This window comes from Oncorhynchus gorbuscha, linkage group LG14, assembly GCF_021184085.1.
Source record: "Oncorhynchus gorbuscha isolate QuinsamMale2020 ecotype Even-year linkage group LG14, OgorEven_v1.0, whole genome shotgun sequence".
NCBI classification, from domain to species: Eukaryota; Metazoa; Chordata; class Actinopteri; order Salmoniformes; family Salmonidae; genus Oncorhynchus; species Oncorhynchus gorbuscha.
Genome location: NC_060186.1, coordinates 60,228,572 through 60,246,066, shown reverse-complemented (window position 1 = coordinate 60,246,066; position 17,495 = coordinate 60,228,572). Strand labels below are relative to the sequence as shown.

Below are 17,495 nucleotides of genomic sequence, written 5' to 3'. Positions count from 1 at the left end.
CTATACTAAGGTTAGGGGTTAGTTCAGTTCTAGCCTAAGAAATTATTGTAATGAAGAACAAAGGCTGTTCACAATTTCTAGTTTTACCTACTGTATTAATGTGGAAATATAAGTGTGAAAATGTGCATGCCTATTCTGAACATTATTTTGTAAATTACATCAAAATAGAAAACAACTATCTTGTCAGTTGCTGTTTACTTGAGTAAATTTACCTCTCCAATTAGATCTTGGATTAAAACTTAACTTAATGTTAACCTGTAGTGACACCCCATCCCGTGAACGGGACCGTTGTCATCATCTGACACTAATTAGCATAACGCAACGGACATACATCTTCCTAGAAAATATTCATATTCATGAAAATCACAAGTGAATTATATTGGAACACAGCTTAGCCTTTTGTTAATCACCCTGTCATCTCAGATTTTCAAAATATGCTTTACAGCCAACGCTAGACAAGCATTTGTGTAAGTTTATCATAGCCTAGCATAGCATTATGCCTTTCCCCAAATATTATTTTTGTAGGCGAAATAGCTCCGTTTGTTCTTCATGTTTGGCTGAGAAATCGCCCAGAAATAGCGGTCACCACAATGCCGAAAAATATTCCAAATTAGCTCCATAATATCGTTGATGGTACATTCACAGCTGAATAGGGAGTCATTGGAACGCAGCGCTTTCAAAACCTGGGGCACTTCCGGATTGGATTTTTCTCAGGCTTTCCCCTGCAATCAGTTCTGTTATACTCACAGACAATATCTTTACAGTTTTGGAAATGTTAGAGCTTTTTCTATCCAAAGCTGTCAATTAGCTCAGTTGGTAGAGCATGGCGCTTGTAACGCCAGGGTAGTGGGTTCAATCCCCGGGACCACCCATATGTAGAATGTATGCACACATGACTGTAAGTCGCTTTGGATAAAAGCGTCTGCTAAATGGCATATACATACATATACTAATTATATGCATATTCTAGCATCTTGTCCTGACAAAATATCCCGTTTAAAACGGGAACCTTTTTTTTCCAAAAATGAAAATACTGCCCCCTAACAACTTAAGTGACAAAACAAATCTTACATAAACATTAATTCAACATTGTTATGTCTGTAACCAACATTTGCTAAAGCAATAATCCTGTCACACTGTTTAGATGGACAGTCTCAGAGTTTCTTCTTTGACTTCTATAACAATACTTTTAACCAGCTGAAGCAAGTCACACAATTTTTCTTCAGGCTAGCAGTAGCCAGTCATGCATTATTTGTTTGCCTATTTTGTTGATAATCGAATAGGAATTAGTAAGTAAATAGTGCACTTTCAGCTGTGGGGATCATTTCTTTGACTTCTCGAATGCAGACACATTCAAATATCAAATATCAAAGATTCACCATCATATTTTTATGCTTATGCATCCTTATTTCCATGCCAAACTTCCCCGGTTGTGCATGGTCAAAATTCCCCTTTCTAGTAGGGGTGTGCTGAGTACTCAGACAAAACGAGCATGGTAACGGAAATTGACAATTTTTCAAATATGTTTACGGTACGACACATTTTTTGTAATTATACTTGATCAGGATGAAGTCATTTTCAGCTGCCAGGACGCATCTCTCTGTCACTAAATCTGTGCTGCGCTGTGCAATCTAAATAACTAAATTGGCTAGTTTGGCTGTCTGTAAAGAAATGTATGTGGTGCATGTTACGCTCCCTGTCATTATTGGATTTGAGCAAGCATCACTCCCCTCCCTCTCATTTCCCCCAATGTCTTTGTCATTATGACCTGAGCTAAACCCATGCACATTTTTACAAAGCGACAGATCAGTAAAAAACTGAATGACAAATATATGGGGCAAGTGAATGACCTAAATCGGTGTCTGGAATAGGCTCAAATGCAGGCAGCAGTAGCCAGCCATGCATTATATGTATTTCATTGATAATCGAATGGGACTAAGTAAGTAAATAGTGCACTTTCAGCTATCAGGATCATTTCTTTGACTTCTCGAATGCAAACACATCAAACCGTTCATATCAAAGATCCATCACCATATTGTTATGCTAATGTCTCCTTTTTCTATGCCAAACTTCCACTGTTGTGCGTGGTCAAAGAGCTACATTTTTATGTCATCTGACCTTTCTGCATCAACATAATGATGTGGCCGGTGCAATATTGCTTCCTGGAAGTACAATGTCTTAACAACTTGACTGCTGACATGCAAAACATTTTGAGACTGTATCAACAATGGACTAATGAATATCGTTTTCCTTTAAGACTTTATTTATACAGTGTTTGACATTGTATGGCTCTACTGCAAGCAAGTACTGATGATATCATTAGCATTACATGAGTCTGTTAATAAATCTGCAATATTCATAGAAAAATGAACTTTTTAAAAACATTAAACACTTAAATAATTCCACCCACCTGTGGCAACAACAGACATTTGTACACAATGCAGTACTGAAATCACTATATTCAACTATATAATGGATAGTTCTGGCCAAACAATCTGATTGCCTGAGAAGCATTCCAAGCTGTGGTTTATTTTCTGATACAGGCAACTTCACTGTACTTTAGTCAAATAAAATCTCACTGTGCAGGGTAAACAATGAACTTAGTAAGCAATAAGAGTCAGAGTTGCTATTGCTAACCAAACCCAAATACCTACAAGTACATACATTTACCCATAATTTACAATAGATTCATTTGAATGTTACTCCTGCCATTGTAATATCAAATCAAGCCTATTATGCAGTACACAACTGTGCAAAGATACATTCCCCCTTCATCTCAACTGACTTACAATATAAAAAACAATCACATTCATTGAAAACAAGTCACGGAATCTGTGGACTTAGAGTCAACAAAACAAAAATAGAAAACAACGAATTTGTCAGTTGCTGTTTACTTGAGTAAACTTACCTCTCCAATTAGATCTTGGATTAAAAGTTAACTTAATGTAAAGTGACAAATCAAATCTTACATAAACATTAATTCAACATTGTTATGTCTGTAACCAACATTTGCTAAAGCAATAATCCTGTCACACTGTTTAGATGGACAGTCTCAGAGTTTCTTCTTTGACTACTATAACAATACTTTTGACCAGCTGAAGCAAGTCACACAATTTTTCTTCAGGCTAGCAGTAGCCAGTCATGCATTATTTGTTTGCCTATTTTGTTGATAATCGAATAGGAATTAGTAAGTAAATAGTTACATTTACACATCATTTACAATAGATTCATTCAAATGTTACTCCTGCCATTGTAATATCAAATCAAGCCTATTATGCAGTACACAACTGTGCAAAGAAACATTCCCCCTTCATCTCAACTGACTTACAATATGCAAAACAATCGCATTTATTGAAAACAAGTCACGGAATCTGTGGACTTAGAGTCAACAAAACAAAAATAAATTCCTAGACATCCTGGAAATGTACCTTTTCATAGTTGAGGAACTTGATTAGTCTTGGTGGGAGCGGCAGGGTGTCGATGTGCCTCAGTCTGGGGATTCCAACCTGCTGATGGATCTTCAGTCTGCACAACTGCATCAGTGAATGTGGTGGCACTGAAAGTGCAAAGTTGCTTATTAACCAACATGAAAAAAAACTATAGTACTGTAGTATCCCAGCAAACAGGGGACCATCTAAGGACATTTGGCTATGTTCTCAATAGGTCCCTTTAAGAGTTTTGACAAGATGTTATCCCACTGACGTTCTGAGAACGTTCTAGGAATATTAAAACATGACATTAACTTTGGGACACTAAGAACACGTTCAGCACAGGTTCCGGTTTGGTCGCAGGTCCCAGTAGGGAACGTTTCGAAAAGGTTCCTACTTGGTTCTGATAGGATGTTATCCATGGGCCATTCAATGACCACAAGGGGACGTTTTATGATGGTCAAGGGGATGTTGCATGATGGTCCCAAGGCAACCTTCTCTGGGGACCTTTGTGTAGTTCCCTGAAAGTTACCAGGTCATCACTAAGGACCATTTCAGGACCTTTTCAGGATTTACATTTGACTAGTTAGCACTCTCTGCAGGATGTTTGCCTGACTTGTCAGGTGTATGTGGGCTTGGACTGCTCGTCAGTTGCACCTTTAAATGCTTGTGGTTTTGAACAGGCGGCTTCTTATGTTTTTATATTTGCATTGTAGTCATTTAGCAGACGTGCTTATCCAGAGCGACTTGCAGGAAAAATTAGGGTTAAGTGCCTTGCTCAAAGGCTCATCCATAGATTTTTTCATCTAGTCAGCTCGGGGGATTCAAACCAGCTACCCTTCGGTTACCAGTTCAATGCTCTTAACCACAAGGTTACCTGCCACCCAGGCTGGATAGGAACTGCTGGTTATCATTTTTCAATGTTCTGATTGGCCAAAGTGGTCAAGCCTATGACCGACCATCGCAGTACACACCTATAGTTCATCATTCTCGACACCACCAGAGAGAAGACAGGGAAGAAACCACCATTTACCTAGAGTGCTTTACATTACATAGGCTATTTATCGATATTCATGGAAATTGTGGTAATTAAATAGAATGTATTAAGGATTTATCAGAATAAATGTTACAGAAATAGTTTTACCAGCTCTGTGTAATCTCAAATTGAAAAAAGTGAGGGTACACTGCTCCCCCACGCTCTGGCAGCACTACAATCCTGCTCCTCTTTCCTATATTATGAGGCTTAAAAGCATATCATTCTGATATAATGCTTTCTTCATTGATAATGTGTGCGCAGTTGAAATTTGGCCATAGACTCAATGACTGAAAAATGCATATTTCAAAGTTGGTTTATAATGACAAGAATAACTAATAACAACCAACCCATTTTTTTTTATGTCGGACCAATTATCTGTACGCATTTGTTGATTAAACTCAGCTTGAATACCAACATACCAACAACATCTACAGTAGTTACAGGCTGCCAGTTGTGTTGTTGAGCAACCAAGTTGCTGGGCCCGGTTTTAGACAGAACTCTGTTAAAAGTATGTTAGCATTGTTCAAAATGCAGCAAAATAGTATCACCCCATTCGTTTTTATTGAGCACACGAGAGCAATAAATTATACATTTTATCAAAACTGTTGCATCTACAAGCTTATTCAGTCTGAAAGTTGGCAAGTCTAATGGTCACTTTATGGACGAGGTAGTCTCATTCTTATCTGACGCCCTGATGTTGAGCAAGAAATTCATTTTTTTTCCTATTGCTAATGACCCTGTTAATAGGGATCGGCGTCCCATCAACGGGCAGTTGTAAATCATGCAGCGCCTTGTGTCAAGATCCTAGATTTGGGAGAAACAACAAACTCTTGTTAATATAACTGGACTGTCCAATTTACAGTAGCTATTACTGTGAAAAAATGCCATGCTATTGTTTGAGGAGAACTCCTAACAACAAAACATTTTGTTCATCGTGATAGGTTTGATACGTTCACCTCTGAAGGTGAAATGTATACTTACATTCTGAAATTTTGATCTGATTTATCATCCAAAGCGTCCCAGAGATAACACGAAGTGTCGTTTGGTTAGATAAAATCCTTTTTCATATCCTAAAAAGGTCCATACATCATGCATGATCGATTTTGTATTTCTACTCGTTCAATTTGCAAAGAAAGGAATCTGTGGAAATCTCACCATAAACGTTGTTTCAACCAGTCAAATCGCGTTCGTATGTAGATCCTAGAACATAACCAGACTTCTCTATATCATTAGGGGTGTACTATATCCTATAGGACACCATATTTGGTCAGAGAGCGACGCCTTCATGGCACGCCGATGACGTGGGCGGTCTTCACTTGAATGACTCTAACTTTGTCAAATAAGCACCAATCGGTGCTAGCTAGATAGCCAATGTGCTGGTCTTTACGGGAGTATCCGGAAACCATGTATCTGTCGTAAAATGTAGCTACTAACTTTGTACGACAGCATGCCTTTTCATTTTGGACAAAAATTATTAGAATATTCAGAGTTATGAAGTTATGAAAACTGGTTGTTTTGCACATGTTGAACTTATAATATGGCTACTAATACTGGAAAAGCTAAATCAAAGTCCAAGTATACAGATTTGATGATATTCTTTCAGAAAAATGTAATATAAATGCAAAGGTCTGCTTCACGATTTGCCCAAATGTACCTGGGTGACTTCACACTAAATGTCATGGAGAACGCTCATACTTCAAGTTATCTTTCGGAAACTTTGCATATACACTGCTTCCATCTTGTGGACACCATTGGAATTACAACCATGGCTAGAACTGGGACCTTGCATTTCAAAGATGGTGGTAGAAAATAAACGTTTGTCTTTTTCTTTGTATTATCTTCTACCAGATCTATTCTGTTATATTCTCCTACATTCAATTCACATTTCCACAAACTGTTTCCTTTCAAATAGTACCAAGAATATGCAAATCCTTGCTTTAGGGCCTGAGCTACAGGTAGTTCGATTTGGTGTGTCATTTTAGGCAAAAATTGAAAAAATGGGTGTTATCCCTAAGACGTTTTAAAAATCTGGTATGTGGTTTTCTGTAATGGCCGAACAGCTCATGACGAGAGCTTTCTCATGCATCTTTGCACTTTTCTTTGGGACCATCAGGTGATGTCCTCGGAACAACCCTGGAACTAGACAAAAATCTCTAGGGGACCAAGACAGAATGTCCCGAGAGCATCCTAAAATCACCCATGGGGAAGACGTCCTTGGGACAAACCAGGATCTAGACAACATTTCTAGATGACCATGACACAATCAGAAATGTAGTAGAGGTGAAACACACATAAATGCCATTTATGCACCTTATAATTTCTGCAATAGTGTTTACGCACCCTTTTATTTTGTAAATGAGCATTTACCCACTTATATTGCATTCACAGCAATGATCAAAACTCAGAATGCTTAAAATTCTTGATCTGAGTGTGCCTGCATCTTTGTGACCGATTCGAATCATGAACAGTTGTTTGTTCTTTATGTTCGCATGCACCCCCCAGATTTTCCGTATTATCAGTACTAGGGGTAGTAAATTCATGTTGGCTTTAAGCTGGCAAGGAAAGTTAATCTACAAATCTGAAAGCTACCGGAATCTTCTTGCATTGTAAAGTGTTCTAGCCTGTATGGACATTGCTTTGCAAACAGCAATGAACCGTTTAAATATTTCTACTTGCCATGTTGCATCATTCAAGTGTGCAGTATGAATGAGGAGCTGACATGATGCTGCTCAGACTCCTAGTGCAGCCTAAGTGGAGCAGGCACGGTGCGCTCACAATGTAATGGGTACATTGGCTTGTATGCTACAGTTTGACAGTAGCAACAAAAGTAACAAAAATTCTAGTACCCATTTTTCATGTTCTAATATTGAGAACTGAAGTTTCGGTATATTGTGTAACTCTATGGTGTAAGCTCACTTACTTGCTTTCACCTTGATCCCTGCCCAGTCACTGTAGCTATCCAGGTTCTCAATCAGCCGGGAGCAGAGTTTCACATGGCCAACGTAATCCAGGAGCACATCTATGATGGGTCCTGCCCAGCGGCTAATTGTCGGATCGGAGATTGCCTCACAGAACTGAAAATTAAGGGTTCAAATTGGATTCAAAGAACAACCCGAAATGGAATTGGAAAACATCTACATTGCACATAAACCCAACCTACCTGGACGCAAGTGTTGTGTCGTGCTTCGTCCTCATCAATAACGTAGCGCAAAGTTTCGCCAAAGATGCTGACCCTTCTTGAAATTTTCAGGGGTGGGTGTGGCTTGCTGCCATATGTGCAATCAAAACAGGAAAGGGCATCACAGCCATTGGACATCAGATACTTCAGATAGTTCAGGATGTGCAGATACTTCATACCGAGCATGACCACTGCCGGGAAGGAGCAGGGGTGTGTGGGGATGGACGCATTCATGTTAGCTCCATGCTCCACCAGAGCGGTGATCATTTCCATGTAACCCTGCCTCACAGCAACAAGAAGAGGGTTTAACATATCAAGGTTGGGGTTAGCACCTGCATCCAGAAGCATTTCAGCCGCCTCTAGGTTGCTGTTGGAGACTGCAAAGTAGAGTGCTGTGCTGCGATGGTCCTCATACATTTTGGATCGGTCTTCTGCGAGCTGGAAATTGACGTCATAGCCTGCCTCGATAAGGATCTCCAGAATCCAGTCCCGGTTGTGCTCGGCAGCCAGGTGGAGGGGACTGATGCCACTGCGTTGAACTTTGACCATGCTGGTGGCAGGGATCAGCATGGACACAATGCTACAGAAGGGAAGCACAGGGATCAAATTGAAAGGGAAATGTTTGGCTTGAAGAGAAACTTTAAATTAACCAATCAATCAATTAATTGCACTCACTCAAAATGACCTTTCTGGACAGCAATATGAAGAGGCAGGAGGCCAGACTTCGTTGTTCGGTTAGCATCTGCTTTATGAGATAGAAGTAGTTCCACAACTTCCTTGTAACCATTCTTACTTGCCTCAAACAGAGGTGTTTCCCCCTTCCTTGTCTGGCAGTTTATATCAGCACCTACAATATACAAGAACATACACAACATTTATACAATGTCGAAATGAAGGAATCGGTGTTTGTAGGCTATACAATAAATTAGTCTGCAGGTCCACTGGGCGTCAGTCAAGTAGCCTATATAGGCTGCGTGTCTGCGTGTCTCGTGTGAATTCTTATGTGGATTATAATAAATTGTCAATATCTGTATGGGTAGATGTACATCACCAGCAACAGATGGTCTGCATGCTTAATGGTTATTTTCAATTATATTCATGCCATTGTAAAGAACATAATACTTTCTACAAGATGTAAGGAAACCCATCAACAAGGGCTTGGACATTAAAGTAGAGTTCAGGGCCAATATGTTATGAACTTGTTGTGCTTACGATCCTAGACTGCATCTTTAAAACAATCAATTAAAAATTATCTTGAAACTGGCATGTGAAAATTTGAAAACGACTCACCTTTTCTAATCAAGAAGTGCAACACATCCAATCCCCCATTCTGTGTTGCCATATAGAAAGGTTCCATCCTGTAATTATTGACTGCATTAAGCTTGGCGCCGGCCTCCAACAACATCTGGCAAATTTCCACGTTAGCATGCCCGGCTGCTTCATGGAGAGGTGTCACACCCTGAACACAAGCCTTGTGTACTGAGGCTCCATACTTCAGGAGGTGGTCTACAATCTCCACATTGGGCTTCTCGCAAGCTGAAAACGCATTGTGACAAACAACACAGGTAATTGTTGTTGGATATTGCTGTTTATAAAACATAAGCTGATTGTGTAACAGTGGTGGACTTCACCAGTATGACCAGTAACCTAGCTTGAGACCTGGAGACTTGTCTTAGCCCCAAGAGCTAACACCTACAGATGTCAGATCTTAACATGACCCATTTCGTCGCAGGAGGAAAATAATCCTGCAGCAGGAGGATTTGCATGTATAATTCATATTTTTAACCGCCGCCAGAGGGCAGCTGGAATCGGTGTTTGTAGGCTATACAATAAATTAGTCTGCAGGTCCACTGGGCGTCAGTCAAGTAGCCTATATAGGAGGCTGCGTGTCTCGTGTGAATTCTTATGTGGATTATAATAAATTGTCAATATTTGTATGGGTAGATGTATTTTTCTTTTGGGATAATATTTTTTATATAAATTATTTTATTATATGTTGAAGGCAACCAATAGTCAGACTAAATGTTTGGTTGTCTCAGTGCCTGTGTGGTCCAGCAGGTACAGCCAGTGACCATGGCATACATATGTCAAAGTAGGAATGGGTTCAAATCTGGCTCACTACTAACCTTTGAATTTTTGGAGAAACTAGTACTTTTCTAGTTATTCTCTATGGGCTGTACTTATACTCTTACTCAAGTAATTTCTAATGCCCAGAGCACGCAGGACCCCCTACCGGTGAATTATGAACTTCAAACTCGAAAGAATCATGATTCTACAACTCTCTCGCTCACCATATGGGGCTTGTTATTGGTGCTGTCTATTGATACCTTTGAAACGAGGTCTAGTTGCGGCCACAACCGGACTAGATTGTGAACCACTCTTGGCGTAATGACACTGCTCGGCTTGCCTGGCTACCCTAACTCCGTGCTCCGCCCCAAATGCTATGCTCCATCCACGGACGTTAGAGCAGCGGGAGAATTCAGATTGAGCTGGAAGGCAACTGCTTGATGCCGCGAGAGAGATTAGCACAATATTGTTAGCGACCTGCAGCAGCCCCCAAACAATTAGTTCTCAAGTTCGAGTTTTGAGCAGAGGCAGGCTGAATGTGTTTTGGTTGTACGAAAAGCTGTGTCCATCAAGTAACATTCAATAAATGAATAGCATTCGTTCTTGCACCATGTGATCAATTATCAGTTCTAAACATCTATTTCCTGTCGTGTACATGATAGACAGTTACTGGTTGGAGCACATCTCTGTAGCTGCTGAGCTGGAGGAGCACGTATTAATCCTACTGTAGAATTCATTGCAGCCAGCAGACTAAAATGAACAAGTAACTTGGAAAAAAATTAATTGTGACTCTTGTCAGTAAAAAGAGTCATTCAAAAAGTAAGAATTGTTCGCGAACTGCACATCCCTAGTCTTCACTCCTGAGGATTTCTTGTTCTTTGGTTCTTAGCCAGATCAGTGATCAAAGATAAACTGCACTTTAATGACCTTCTGCCTTTGTAATATGATATATTTCTGGAGTAAGATAAGCATTTCGAAGATACACTATATACACAAAGTATGTGGACAAATGAGTGGATTCGGCTATTTCAGTCACACCCATTGCTGACCGCTGTAAAAATCACATACACAGCCATACAATTTCCATGGTCCAACATTGGCAGTAGAATGGCCTTACTGAAGAGCTCAGTGACTTGAAATGTGGCACCGTCATAGGATGCTCCCTTTCCAACAAGTCAGTTTGTCAAATTCCTGCCCTGCTCGAGATGCCCGAGTCAACTGTAAGTGCTGTTATTGTGATGTGGAAACGTCTAGTAGCAGCAACGGCTCAGCTGCAAAGTGGTAGGCCACACAAGCTCACAGAACAGGAGCACCTAAACATTCTGTCCTCGGTTGCAACACTCACTACCGAGTTCCAAACTGCCTCTGGAAACAATGTCAACATAAGAACTGTCTGTCAGGATCTTTATGAAATGGGTTTCCATGGCCAAGAAGCAGCACACAAGCTTAAGATCAGATGCGCAATACCAAGTGTCGGCTGGAGTGGTGTAAAGTTCTCCGCCATTGGACTCTGCAGTAGTGGAAATCATACTTCACCATCTGGTGGTCTGATGGACAAATCTGGGTTTGGCGGATGCCATGAGAAAGCTACCTGCACCAATGCATAGTGCCAACTGTAACGTTTGGTGGAATAGAAATAATGGTTTGTGGCTGCTTTTCATGGTTCGGGCAAGGCCCTTTAGTTCCAGTGTAGGGAAATCTTAATGCTACAGCATGCAATGACATTCTAGATGATTTTGTGCTTCCAACTTTTTGGAAGTTTGAGGAAGGCCCTTTCCTGTTTCAGCATGACAATTCAGCCGTGCACTAAGCGAAGTCCATACAGAAATGGTTTATCGAGATCGGTATGGAAGAACTTGACTGGCCCTAACCTCAACCCTATCAAACACCTTTGGGATTAATTGAACGCTGACTGTGAGCCATGCCTAATCGCCCAACATCAGTGTCCGACCTCACTAATACCTTTATGGCTGTATGAAAGCAAGTCCCCATAGCAATGTTCCAACGTCTAGTGGAAATCCTTCCCGGAAGAGTGGGGCTGTTATGGCAGCAAAGTGGGTGACCAACTCCCATCTTAATGCTCATGATTTTGGAATGATGTTCTACGAGAATGTCACATAAAAAGGTACACATTGGGGGCCTCCTGAGTAGCGCAGTGGTCTAAGACTCTGCATCACAGTGTCACTAGAGATCCTGGTTTGAGTCCAGGCTCTGTCTCAACTGGCCATGACTGGGAGACCCATGGGGTGGCACACAGTTGGCCCTGCGTTGTCTGGCTTAGGGGAGGGTTTGCCTGGCAGGGATATCCTTGTCCAGTCACCCTGTAGCTTGCTGAGTGCAGTAGCACACGGTTGTAAGGTGTTTCCTCCAACATATTGGTGACTTCCGGGTTTAGCAGGCATTGTGTCAAGAAGCAGTGCGGCTTTGTGGGGTTGTGTTTCAGAGGATGCACGGCTCTAGACCTTCGCCTCTCCAGAGTCCGTACGGGAGTTGCAGCGAGGGGATAAGACTGTACCTACCAACTGGGGAGAAAAATAAGTTAAATCTCCTGTTTTAGCTCCCCATATGATCTATATTTGTCAGCCAACTAGCCAACTGTGGCGTAAAGAGTGAACAGACTAATCAGATGTGTGTGGCAATAGCGAACTAATTCGTTTGGCAATAAACATTAGGTTGCCAATAGGTAAGCTGGCTAAGCTAGCTAGCTGCAGAGTCAACCATGTAGCTAGCTAAAGTTAGCTAGATCAGCGGGTCAGTCCAATGCAGCATCCTCCCACGCATTGCACTCTCTCTCTCTCTATGTCTCTCTGTCTGTCTGTCTGTCTGTGCCTAAATGTCATCTCAGTAAGCTTTTTGTGCCATGTATTCGAAATCACAGGTTTTTGTGTATGTGTGTGTTTTTATTTACAGCTTGTCGCTGTAATACCCTTCAAAAAAGGAGAGGTTCAGAAGAGAAGGAGGATGGAGGGTAAAACCGGTTTTGTCTAGAAGGGATACAGCTTTTGTCAAATTCACTTTTCATAGCATGTTGGGAGAATGAATGTAGCAAGTTATGAGTTTAAGCATAGAAAAAGGTTTAGAGTTTGCTGAAATGCAAATATAATACACTTTTGATTTCAATTTGACAAAATCTGTATCCCATCTAGACATGACCGGTAAATGACCTTGGCAGGAAAAAGATGATTGAGTTGACTATCACAATTGATACAGTATCTGTACTTTTGGATTATTTATGTTATGTTCCCCAGCAAGAAAACCAAATGATGTTGCTTACCAAATTATTCTAATCTGAACATACAGTGGTTCTTTCTTTTGAGCTTTTGCTGCGACCGTTTGTGGTAGATGGTGGCAGATTGTAGTAAATTGCGTCATTCTGGCAACAATGGCTGACACTTAAATAATCTGCCATAGAATTCTGAAGTCACATGATGATATGGTGTGTGAACCTCCTGTTATGACTTGGGAAACCATGCAGTTTCTTAGGCTACAAATGAAACAAATAATGATTAACTTCACAGGGTGGTGAAAGTGCATGGCGATGAGCTTGATTCTCCTTTCTAATAAATATTGAGGGTCTTATTCTGGTGACATGATGATCGATGCTTGACTGCCGTTTGACAATTGAAAATATTCTCGCTCTCATCCATAATAATCTCATCATGTACGATAGATTACATTACCGGCACTGTATGTGCCAGCGGTTAACTAGAGCTCAAGTGTCAAGAACAGAGGAGGCACATTTGCTATTTAACGCAACAGTTTGTAGAAAAACTATAGGTAGAGTTGAAAATGTAATGTAAACATATTGAACATTAGATTTTGATTTGGTACATGAAAATTTAAGTGAAAAGGTACATTTTGTCCGCACTTTGTCATCACGCACAAGTCCGTTTGGTGGAAACCTACCACTGGTGGGAAATGCGCATATTTTCTCCATGCGGATACTTTCATGAAACTGCAGCCAATTGGATGGAAACCTTGCTATAGAAGTATAGTATTTACCTGGCACTTTGTTTAACTGGAAACAAATCTTGGTATAGCCTACCCTACTGACTGTTATTATTTGATTATTCATGTTATTCATAAGTGTCTGGTATGGTTATTTCTTGTCAAGATGTGGGGTAAATGAACCCTGGACTGTCCATATTTGAAATGTGTAGCTCAGTTGGTAGAGCATGGCGCTTGTAACGCCAGGGTAGTGGGTTCGATCCCCGGGACCACCCATACGTAGAATGTATGCACACATGACTGTAAGTCGCTTTGGATAAAAGCGTCTGCTAAATGGCATACATATATATATATATATAAATGTGTAACTACATTAAGTCAATAGGTGGATTGCATCATTAGTACCAGAAGAGCTTGGCCCGGAATCGAATCCTTGGGATACACTAGACACACTAAGTTAAAGCCTAGTGGAGAACAATATCCAGTGTTGGAAAAATACCCAATTGTCATACTTGAGTCAAAGTAAAAATACCTTAATAGAAAATGACTCAAGTAAAAGTAAAAGTCACCCAGTGAAATATTACTTTAGCAAAAGTATTTGGTTGTAAATATACTTAAGTATCAAAAGTAAAAGTAAAGGTAGAAATAATTTCAAATTGCTTATATGAAGCAAAACAGACAGCACCATTTTCTTGTTTTTTAAATTACGGATAGGCAGAGGCACAGTCCGACAGCTCAGGTAGTAGGGATGACCAGGGATGTTCTCTTGATAAGTGCGTGAATTTGACCATTTACCTGTCCTGCTAAGCATTCAAAATGTAAGAAGTACTTCTGGGTGTCAGGAAAATGTAAGGAGTAAAAAGTATATAATTTTATTTAGGAATGTAGTGAAGTAAAGTACAGATACCTCACAAAACTACTGAAGTAGTACTTGGAAGTATTTTTACTTAAGTACTTTGCACCTTTGCCAATATCTATATTGTGTTATTAAACTGACAGTTGTTGATGTGTATGGCTGCATTTCAGATACATTTTGTATCTGTATCTGAATGTATCTGAAATGCAGCCATACACATCAACAATTGTTTGAGGAAACGAGAACATTATTTTAAGATAGCGAGCCCTGATTCCGATGACTTGACTGCCCCCACATGGAGAGAAAGAGAACTACTTATTTTTAGCCACTAGCGAGGCTCATTTGAAATTCTCCTTGACAAAAGAGTGATCAAGTTAAGATCTAACATCTGTAGGATTTATTTACCTTTGAAGAGTGGTGTTTCTCCATTCTCATTGGCAATGTCTGGATTGGCACCTCTGTCCAGAAGGCACTCCACACAGTTCACTTGGTGAAAGGCGGCAGCCAAAAGAAGTGGGGTCTGATTGTAACTACCACATGTGTTCACCATACCAGGATGGGCTATAGGAACGACAACAGAACTTTGTGACCCAAGAAAATGAAAAATAATCAGCACGTACTGATAAAGGATCTGCCTGAGATTCAAGACTTGTGTGTATAAAATCAATTACACTTGTCTTTATTTCACTCTCACCTCTTAATATAATCTTGAGGCATTCTATTTGACCGTAATATGCAGCTTCGTGGAGAGAAATCCATCCTCCCTCATTTGGTACCAAGAGACTCATTGGGTTGCATTTCACTATCTCTTTCAGAGCCTTTAAATCCCCATTCTTGATCACATTCACCAGAGGTCTTGCATCTCTAAAGCATAGGCAAAGAGGAAGGGGAAATTTGTCATTCAGTTTAGTGTCATTGTGGATCTTGCTAAACATTAGCAGCATCAGGACACACATTTGTGGAACACCCTTATTACTGCTGTCCCTGTTAGGGAAATGTATCAATACTCACCATCGGATTTCTAAGTTGGGCATTTTGGAATTATAATACACCTGTGCACCAACTTAATGCTCATCAAAATAATAATTGTTTTCACACTCATTCATTCTGGAATACATACTGTCAAAATAAGTTAAAGGGTTGACAGACTCACATAATAGGCTCTGCTGATGGAGGGTTTGCAGGTGATGGGTTTGGATGTGGGTTGGCTGGGTTTGGATTGGCTCGCGGAAAGTCATACATGTGCCTTGTTGCAGGGGGGAGCCTGACACGGGTCGTAAATTGGTTTGGCTGGTAATTGGGTTGTCGATCCACAGATTGTGATGATTGAATTGACCCAATAGAGTTGTTGTCCTCAATGAGGCTGCGATCGATGGCCAGCTTCATCAGCTCCTCATCGGACAGGACACTGTAAAGACTGTAGTCATCAAAACCTGTAGGGGTGACCATTGCTCCAGATATGGTCGATCTGGTTGCAAGGATACAAGAGTCACGACAATGAAACTCACTAAGATGTAACTGCATTTTTAAAACTGCATTCAGTACGTAACCAAAATCACCAACAGCATGTGCACGTCAAAGTAAAATTGCTAAAAATTGGAAAAAAAATACATATTTTATATGAAAACCAATATATGACTTCAGTCAAAACTAGAGATCATTAAGGATTCAGATTTTATTGGCGCCATATTAAAGTAATAGCATATACATTTCAGCTTCAATGTTGGTATCAATTGCCATTTTTTTAAATTAGCCTGTAATACTCATGTGTGTCAACAAGATGTGAAAGACTGCACAAGTAGTTGCTGAAATTGGCTGCACATGTACTAAAGTCAAAGAGGTTATTCAAGACAACTTTGAGTTGTGTTGTGGGCATATAGTGTATTGTTTTAGTCTAGGACTAACACACCTTTATTCTACTTGCCACCAAGCTCTTGATAAGTGTTAACGCTGGGATATAGCATAAATATGCACATCATAGAACCCATTTCAAACAGACAGTGGGAACTGAAGTGAAAAGCTTAAGGGAGAGAAAAATGCATATTTCTTTAAATTGATTTGAAGCTTTACATCATTTGTTTACAAAGTCTCCTATGGCAACATAAACATAAACAATGGAGCAGTATATCTTTAGTTTTTGGTTATGATAACGTAACATATATTAGCTGTATCAATCTCATTATATCATATTCCTACATCATATTCCATTCATAAATGGAAATGACAGAAAATCTTAGACTGTAATGTCGATTGCAAACCACATGGTTAGGGTTAGGGTTAATTCATGACATTTCTTGATGTCATTTCTTTGCAGCAACTATACCAGTATCCAATTTTAAAAGTAATTTTCCATTTCTTTCAATGAAGTCATTGTTTTCTAGACCATTGTTTTGAGAGAGTGCAGTTATAATATACATCTGAGCAATAACTTAGTAGCTGGTTACCAATGTAATTTTGCTGAAGGAAACTTAGTGTAAATTGCAATTAATGAAAATATGCATGCATTAAGTCCTTATACAGCTTACTAAAACATGGTTATTAGCATTAGTCAAGTTTAAAATCAAATAAAAAGTACAGACATGCTATCGCTACCTTTTGGAGTCGGCAGTGTGCAGTCAAAACACTATAACTGTAGACCAGTAGTTGTTAGATTGTAGTTATCGAGAGGTGATGAGGATTTGAAAAAGTATTTTACTCTGAGTGGTCCACCATGTGAATGAAGAAAAAGCAGCAGCTCCAATGTTCATGATATATTCCAAAGTGGGTCTTGATTTCATGTTTTGGCAAGCTGACCTATGACCACAAAGTTTGTTTGCATGTGTTGCTCGGAATAGGGATGCCCTTCTTCAGATATGTCATGGTTTGTGCTGACAGCTAAGTTCCTAGAGGGGGGTGGGGGACTGTGTGTGTTTGGGGGTATTATTTAGGTTATACCAAGGATCTATCTAAAAAAACATTATGAAATCATATTTGTCACATGTT

The 17,495-nt window shown here is 40.0% G+C and overlaps 1 protein-coding gene across 1 annotated transcript; it reads right to left on the bottom strand.

Moving 5' to 3' along the window:
* Positions 1 to 2,242: 2,242 nt before the first annotated feature.
* On the bottom strand, positions 2,243 to 17,266 carry LOC123995812 (ankyrin repeat and SOCS box protein 2-like). Its single transcript, XM_046299494.1, has 9 exons — positions 17,106 to 17,266; positions 15,667 to 15,981; positions 15,208 to 15,377; positions 14,919 to 15,074; positions 8,933 to 9,178; positions 8,318 to 8,489; positions 7,625 to 8,222; positions 7,385 to 7,538; positions 2,243 to 3,556 (listed from the first exon to the last, which is right to left on the bottom strand). Exons 2-9 carry the CDS (start codon positions 15,960 to 15,962, stop codon positions 3,408 to 3,410), a joined length of 1,941 nt encoding a protein of 646 aa, XP_046155450.1. The 5' UTR covers positions 15,963 to 15,981; positions 17,106 to 17,266; the 3' UTR covers positions 2,243 to 3,407.
* Between the last annotated feature and the right edge of the window lie 229 nt (positions 17,267 to 17,495).

Excerpts from the sequence above, each read along its gene's own strand:
- LOC123995812 (XM_046299494.1), bottom strand. The coding sequence starts at position 15,962 with ATGGTCACCCCTACAGGTTTTGATGACTACAGTCTTTACAGTGTCCTG. Across the intron at positions 8,490-8,932 it reads GCACTTCTTGATTAGAAAAG|GTGCTGATATAAACTGCCAG; the intron begins GTGAGTCGTTTT and ends TGTATATTGTAG. Across the intron at positions 3,557-7,384 it reads AGGGATCAAGGTGAAAGCAA|TGCCACCACATTCACTGATG; the intron begins GTAAGTGAGCTT and ends TTGCACTTTCAG.